Genomic DNA, 7,863 nt, shown 5'->3' with positions numbered 1-7,863 from the left:
TGTAGCTGACTCAAAGTTTTAAACCTATGAAGGTAAAAAACAAATCACAAGCGCTGATCTGCCCAGGAGTTTGTGTAACAATAGGTGACTGTGTCCTGCTACAACAAAGCAAAGTTGCTTTATCTATCACTTCATCATTTATCTTTTTTTTTCCATTAAATAAAGCTGCCTTCAAGTGCGGTTTTTAATACTCACCGCCACCGAAGCTTAGAATAATTGCTGTTCATTGGCCCAAAAAATGCCCTAACTAAAAGCATCTAAAAGTAACTACCACAGACAAAGGAGCTCATACTGGGGTCTGAAACACGCTACACTATGTATTACTGTCAACCATTTAACTTAGTAGTCCGAATTCTGAGTGGCAAATTGTAGCACTGCCCAGTGCCCTCAAAAATTCCCACAGTGTAACAGAAAAAATTGTGTCCATCCGACAAGGCACCGTCACATTTTATATATGTGGAAAAAAACTCCAGATCGGTGGCGATGCAAAATGAGGATTCCAAGGTTTTTCCTGCAAAGAGAAATTGTTGGTGCCTCCAAAAGAGGTTTTTAAGAGCGTCAAAGGAAAAACACGAAGTTAGAGAAGTCATTGTTTTGTGCCTAACAATGTATCAGAATGCAGGAAATTATTCAAATAAGTCTTTTTAAATTGAAATTGGACAAAAGTGTTAGCTCCGCTCTGTGCTCCGCCGTCGGCCAATAGCCACCAGGTCCGGATTTGTTGCAGGACAACTGCGGCCATGATTGACAGCTGAAGTCTCGAGGACCCGCAAGATCATGTAGAATAGAACCACAAAACCACCAACCATTTGTTTCCATCCAGAGGAGTAGAGGGGAAAAAGCTCTGTGCTGTTTTTAAGCTTTAGTGCAGGGAAATATGATCCACTGTGAGCACGGTCTATTCTATTTTGAAAATTAACCGGATGTTTTATTTTGTTTCTGTGCTCGACTTCCTGTCGCGCACTTTCTGCCGAGTGTTGAATTGCTGCGGAGCTCTCTGGTGTCCGGCAAACATTTAAGTTCCGCGTATCTACTCCGGAGGGCCGTGGATCGCCAGAGCTGGGATGGAGTCGGTGAACAGCCGTTCCGCAGTCAGTGGAAATACACACGTTGACTTTAATGGAAACCTAATCACTCCGCTGCCGTTCCGGAGCAGATCCGCAACCGGTGGAAATTAGGTGTTAAGCTTGTGACACACCAACCAGATAACCGACCCTCGGCAGAAAAGGCAGTAGGACTGATCAGTCTCCCCAAGTTGGTCAGAAAAGTGCCTCGGGACATACTAAAGCGACGAGATGTAATACGTCTCAATTACAGCTGGCGGTGCTAATGTGTATTGTCACCCAAAAATGAAAACCGGCAGCTGATTGGACAAACACATCATGTGGGTCTGGTTTCTCGGGTAATTCAAAGCTAGACTGTCTTGGCGGCTTGTTCGGAACACAATCTCATATGTTACTATACTGTACTCACTGAAACATGTTTCTGAAAACAATTTAAGCGAGAAATAGGTCGTGCAGCAGCTTCTGAATCTTCATTTCAGATCGACAAAGGTCAGTTTAAAAGATTTTCGTCAGATTTTGCGAGACTAGTCCCGCTCATCCCGCTCCTTGTTTCCGGTTTTGCACTCCACCAATCAGATTGGTCATTTGAATCCGACTGCCGGCAGTTCCCGCCTTCCGACTGAGCACACCGGACAGACTCGAGTTACCGACCTCACCAGACTGTTTGACGACCGGTTATCGGGTTGGTGTGTCACGGCCCTTTCACTTGTCAGCTGCTGGTGCTTAAATGAAAGAAGTTATATACACTTACCAAATGATTTAACACTTGTTAAGGTTAATAATATAAGTAATTTAAATTTGCAGGTCTAGTCCATCTGTGCCATGTGCCCTTTGGCCAGTGGACCTCAAGTTAACTCATTTGGACTGGAACCCTGAAGCAACCCTGATACACTTCCAGGGACAGTACATATCCATATGTGAACTTGACTACAACATCTTGCATGGGGAAATTCAAAACATACCAAAGACTAAAGCTGCAGTGGATATCGGAGAGTTTTGCCTCGTGGAAGATTTGACTTCAGGCCGCTGGTATAGAGGAAGAGTTCAAAAAAGAAAAGAAGACTTGTTTGATGTTTTCCTCATCGATCACGGCAACGTCTTGACTGTCGACATCATCCACATATCTTCATGTTCAAACGATCTGTTCATCCTTCCTCCCAAGATAGTTTGTGGCTTTCTTGCAAATGTACTGCTGCTTCACGGTTGTGCGGATTCTGTAGTGGATGCATACTTTTCAAACCTGATTGGAAACAATGTCACAGGTAACATCCAAGCCTTCCTGCCTCACAAAGTGCTCTTATTGGAAGCCCCTGACATTAACGTTGACCTTGTTAGACATGGGTTTGGAAGGCACGTGGACAAAGATACTTTCATCCTCTTGGTCGAGATGCTCACAGAAGTGCCGATCAAACAAAACAAGGAGCCAGTTCCTGACTTACTCATTGAAAAGCCAAGTGGACAAGAAGTCTTCTTCAACCATTCTGGCTTGCAGGGATATGACATATTGTCTTTCTGTGGGCCTAGGTTGAGTTGTGGGACACGTGCTAAAGTGCGTGTAACTGCTGCTGTTAACCCTGGAAGGTTTTACTGTCAGATGACCAGCATGGAAACAGATCTTTTGGAAATGTCAAAGAAGCTGGCTGCAGCTAATGAGTGCCGATCCAAAGAACACAATCAGACAACCCCAGAAAACCTGGGTTTACTGTGCTCAGTCATAAGCAAAGATGGGAAATGGTGCAGAGGCTTTGTGCAGTTTCTCCCAGTCAACTCACAACTTCGAGTTTTGTTAATTGACTACGGGTTCTTTGAATCTGTCAAAGTTGAGAATGTCCACAGCCTACCACCTGAATTCCTTTCAATACCCATCATGGCGTTCCCATGCTCATTGGCCTCCCTTAGCAATCAAGATCAGGTGGTCAAAACTCAGCAGTTGAGTTTCCTCAAAGCAGGCTTGCTTGGAAAAGTCTTAGATGTGGAGATCAAAGGTTTTGACCAAGAACAGCACATGTACTCTATCTCAGTAATTGGTGCTGAAGATAATCATGTGAAGGAACCAGAGCCCAAGCAAGCGCATCCTACAATGAAGATTGAGTCAGTTTTTGATACAGCAGAATTGTCACCTGAAGGTGGCTATTTATACAATGAAACAATCATGGGTGAAGCATTGGGTAAAACACTGGATGCAGAAGAGGTGCAGGTAGGCTCTGTCTTTGTGGGCTATGTTGAGCATGTCCAGAATCCAAACCGCTTCTGGATGAGAACACAAAAACGCAATGATGAGTTTGAAGAAATGATGAAGGAATTGGCAGATTACTACAATCAAGTGAAGCTGGAAGAAGATGTGCTGGTGAAACCAGAGCTTGGGACACTGTGCTGTGCAGTTTATGAGAAAGACATGCATTTCTACAGGGGTATTGTGACAGACACTCTTAAGCATGGAGCTGAAGTCCTTTTTATGGATTTTGGAAACATTGAGAAGGTGCCACATATGTTGATCAAGAAGATACCAGAGACATTTGCGAGCAAATCAGCATTTGCCTTCTGCTGTACTCTTGTAAATGTTGTTCCTCTGGATGAAGTCTGGACCAGCGCCAACTCTGACTTTTTCAGACAAGCTGTGTCAAACAAAGCCTTGCTAGTCCATGTTGTCCAAAAGAGAAAAAACACATTTGTTGTTGATCTTCATGAGATGGGAAGTGACACCAATCAAAGTATCACTGAGCTCCTGATCTCTTGCAAAAAAGCTGAATACTGGAACAACATTGCCATAAAGCCTGTGGTGCAGAACAACACAGATTTGACAGAAGAAACTGTGCGCCCAAGATGTAGGGTGACTTCAGACATCAGTGGAGATGCAGAGCAAATGAAGTATTGGGAGGAGAAAGAGACAACATGCAAAAATCAAACTGAAAAGGCCCAAGCCTCTGCAAGCTTTAAAGCCCTAAGAATCAAGCCTGGGTGTAATTTTGCTGTGCGTTGCTCTTGCATCAGGTCTCCTTTAGATTTCTGGTGCCAGCCTCTAGATACGGTTCCAGCTTTGGAGGAACTGATGGATGAAGTGAATCAATATTACTCAACTCACACAGTTCCCCTCCAATCAGGGGATCAATGTTGTGTCACAAAGTCACCTATAGATGAAAGATGGTACAGGGCCTTCATCATAGAGAAGCAGAACGGTTATGCCAGAGTGATGATGGTTGACTATGGCTTTACCTGCCAAATCAGTGAGCACAATGTGCAGGCAATATTGCCAGAATTTGTTCATTTGGAAGGACAAGGTTTCAGGTGCAGCCTTTCCAACCTGATTAAACCTGCTGACCCCAAGAACAGTGGGAATTGGAGTCCGATGACTTGTAAGTGGCTAAAAGATTTTGTCTTTGACAGTCCCAGTGGTCTCAGATGTAAAGTTGTCTTTCAGTTCAATGTAAAACACAGAGGGCTGTGCAATGCTGTGGAACTTTACAACACCCAAACCCAACAGAGCCTAACAGATTTTCTCTCAGAACACGGCCTGACAAGAGAGGAGACTATCTCGACAAAACAACAGTTAACAGTGTTTCCAGAATCTTTTGTCTACTCTTCATTTAATCTAAGTCCTGGAAATGAAGAACAAGTCTACATCACTCATGTAAGTAGTCAGTGGGAGGTCTACTGTCACCTTGAGAGAAATGTTGAAAGCATTCAAGACCTTGAAAGGAAAATCTCAGATGAAGGTGAGAAGATGATGCAAGCCAGTAAGAGAGCAGTTTTCAGGAAGCTGTGCCTGGCAAAATACTTTGATGGTCAATGGTACAGGGGCGTGGCACATCATGTTCAGTCACCTCTGCATCTCAGTGTGTTATTTGTGGATTATGGAAACACCAAAATATCTGAGAAAACCCATGTCATGTTTATCCACGAAGACTCTGATTTGTTGTCCACACCCATGCAAGCACTGAAGTTTTGCCTTGCTTCAGTGTCCAAAGAAGAGCTCTATGCAGATGTCAAAGAATGGCTTGATGGTGCAATACTCAACAAGCAAGTAAGAGCTGTCATAGTTGGAGAGAATGAAGATGGTTCATTTGATGTTAAACTATTTGATGGAGATGTCAACATCAATGAGAAGGTAAAGGAGATCATTCTCAGTGTTTCACCGAAACCAAAGACAAAAAATGAAACTCTCCTTACAAAGAGCTCAATGAACTGCAAGAGTCAACATAAAGGGAAGTCTTCAAATTTCCCCACATTGAAAACCAGATGCACTCAAGTTGGATTTGCACCTCACAAAAAGAAAGAGAAAACAAAAAACTATGTTCATGGGAAAGCTCAGAAGAACACAAAAGTAAATCAACAAAAAGAGTACTATGATACAAACACAAAGTCAGAACAATCACAAAATACAGACACGGAAAGCCCTCAGCTCTCGTGTTTGCCGGACATGAAAGTGAGCCCCGGTTTCAAGGCAAAGTGTTATGTCTCCTACGTCGACTCGGTCAACAGTTTTTACCTTCAACTGTCGGATGATGAACCTGCCATCTTGCAAATGGCCGAAGATCTCAACACAAGTGTCTTAAGAGATTCCTTGAAGACTACAACTGTTTTGAGATTCAATGACCTTGTTCTGGCTGAGTATGAAGAAGACGGAGCTCTGTATCGTTCTGCTGTGAAGGCCTGTGGAGGAAGTTCCAGTTACAAAGTTGAGTTTGTGGACTATGGAAACTCTGCATTCATTGGGAAGGAGAAGATCTACTCCATACCGAAGGAGTGTCTCTCTCAGCCAAGATTCGGCATATCGTGCTCCCTGTTGGACACAAGCACATATGAAAATGATGCTTCTTTCATTGATGCTGTAATGGAGAAGCCTCTCATGGTTGATTTTGTCCGTCATAATAAAGTTCAATGGGAAGTCAAGGTTGAGCTTTTTGAAGAAGCCACACTTGAAGCAGCTGTTGAAAATAGCCCTGAAACCAAAAAAGAAGAGAAATCAGGTTCATCTGAAATAGAAGAGAAAGTGACATCCTGTGAGCAAGTGAGCACGAGTGAAAGAGCTACCGTTGATGGTGAAAACGCCGAAAGAACTCTTGATGGTGACCACTTCCTGCTGGAACCGACACTTGCTACACTGTCAAATCAACTAGAAGAACCTAGAAATTCACCCACCAAAAACAATAAAACAAAAAGTGATTGTGCAGATGCAATCATACACCCGACTATTCAAGCTAAAGACACTGAGAATGGTACAGTTCTGTCGGTCCTGAGTAACAGTAATTTTTACGCCAGACTTAACAAGGCCGGTGAACTGCTTGCTGCATTGGAAAGTAGGATAGATGACAACCTATACAAGTGCCAGATTGTGCCTGAAGAGAATGTCACACAAGGCTATAAGTGCTTAGTTCAGGTAGACAAGGACAAACGGTGGCACAGGGCTGTTGTTCAAAATGTAGGCCAGGGAAAATGCCAGGTCCTGCTCGTGGATCAAGGAATAACAGAAGAAATCCCAAGCGACTCGATCCGACGACAGTGTAGCAGGCTGACAAATATCCCAGACCTTGCAGTTTTGTGCAAGGTAAACTCCCTTGGGTTCAGTGAAGGAGATGGTGTTCACGAACTGTGGTCTGAAACTCTTAAACCACTGATCGGCAAAGAAGTCAAGCTGACGTTTGTGAGTTATTCAGAAGATGATAAACTGTGGCATGTAGAAATAATCGTGAATGGACAGTTCCTTGTTCCTCAACACACAACCACACTGCAGCAGAATGAAGAGGTGCTAGTGTTACCCGCTAAAACTAAAGTAGAAGGATCCATCTTGGACAGAAGTGCTACTCAGCAACTTGTCTTTGCTCCTATTGATATAGACAAAGCATATTCTGGCTTTGCTGCTGCAGTGACAACTCCCTTTGAGTTTACGGTCGTTCTGGAGGACAGGCTTCTTGTCATGAACAAAGTGTCCATCATGCTGGATGCCCTCCCTGGGCAGATGGCTCCTGTTCCTGAAGCCCACCTCGTCCCTGGCACCTGCTGCCTATTGAAATCGGTCGCCAAGAACAAGTGGTGCAGGGCTGAAATTGTACACATCGACACCACAGCAGTCCTCAACCTGGTGGATTACGGCCACTGCGAATGCATCTCGTACGAAGACTGCTCCAAGCTGAAGACGCTTCCTGAGGAGATCTCAAACCTTCCGAAAGTGACGTACCCCTGCGTCCTGAGAGGGGTTGGAGTGGACGGACAGTGGACGGATGAAGCAGCTGTCTTCTTCCAGCAGTGTTTGTACCAGAAGATCCTCCAGATCATCTTCAGAGAGTTTGTGTCAAACACACACTGGAAGGTGGACATTCTGGTAGATGGCGTCCATGTTGCCAAGGAGCTGGTGGATGCTGGACACGCCAAATATATGGACGTCATGCTAGGACTGAGGTATGCCCTTTGCATTGTCCTTTCCATTACTTTATTTAAACTTTTATTGAAGGGAGTTTAAGTCAGCTCTTCAGTTTATATTTCACAATTAAGTTAAATGGTTAAGTATCAAATGAAGACAAATTTGAATTAGTTATACACATTGCTTTGGCTCATTGTTTTAAGAAAAGACTTGAAAATGTAATAAAAGCAGGATCAAATCTGAGAAATCGGTTAGAATTAATGAAAACATTAGTAGTTCTTTAGCATGTTATCCTCCATTTTTCCAAAATAAGCTGACTTTAACATCCAGAAACTGTAAACCCATAAATCCACTTCATGCAACTCTTAACCCCTTAACGCCTACTGTCATAAATATGCGACAAACCGTTTAACTTAATTAACCAGCCGAGATAGCGTCTTC

At 43.6% G+C, this 7,863-nt stretch overlaps 1 protein-coding gene across 1 annotated transcript in view; it reads right to left on the bottom strand.

The window, feature by feature from the left end:
* Positions 1-1,773: 1,773 nt before the first annotated feature.
* afdna (afadin, adherens junction formation factor a) overlaps positions 1,774-7,863 on the bottom strand; it is a 95,983-nt gene continuing 89,893 nt past the window's right edge. Inside the window, exon 39 of the mRNA XM_034900758.1 lies at positions 1,774-1,786. Coding sequence (XP_034756649.1) covers positions 1,774-1,786 — 13 coding nt within the window. The remainder of the gene's footprint in view (positions 1,787-7,863) is intronic.

The sequence above is a fragment of the Etheostoma cragini genome, chromosome 18 (genome assembly GCF_013103735.1).
Source record: "Etheostoma cragini isolate CJK2018 chromosome 18, CSU_Ecrag_1.0, whole genome shotgun sequence".
Lineage (NCBI taxonomy): Eukaryota > Metazoa > Chordata > Actinopteri > Perciformes > Percidae > Etheostoma > Etheostoma cragini.
The sequence above is the reverse complement of the archived record's forward strand: the minus strand, read 5'-3'. Positions and strand labels throughout refer to the sequence as shown.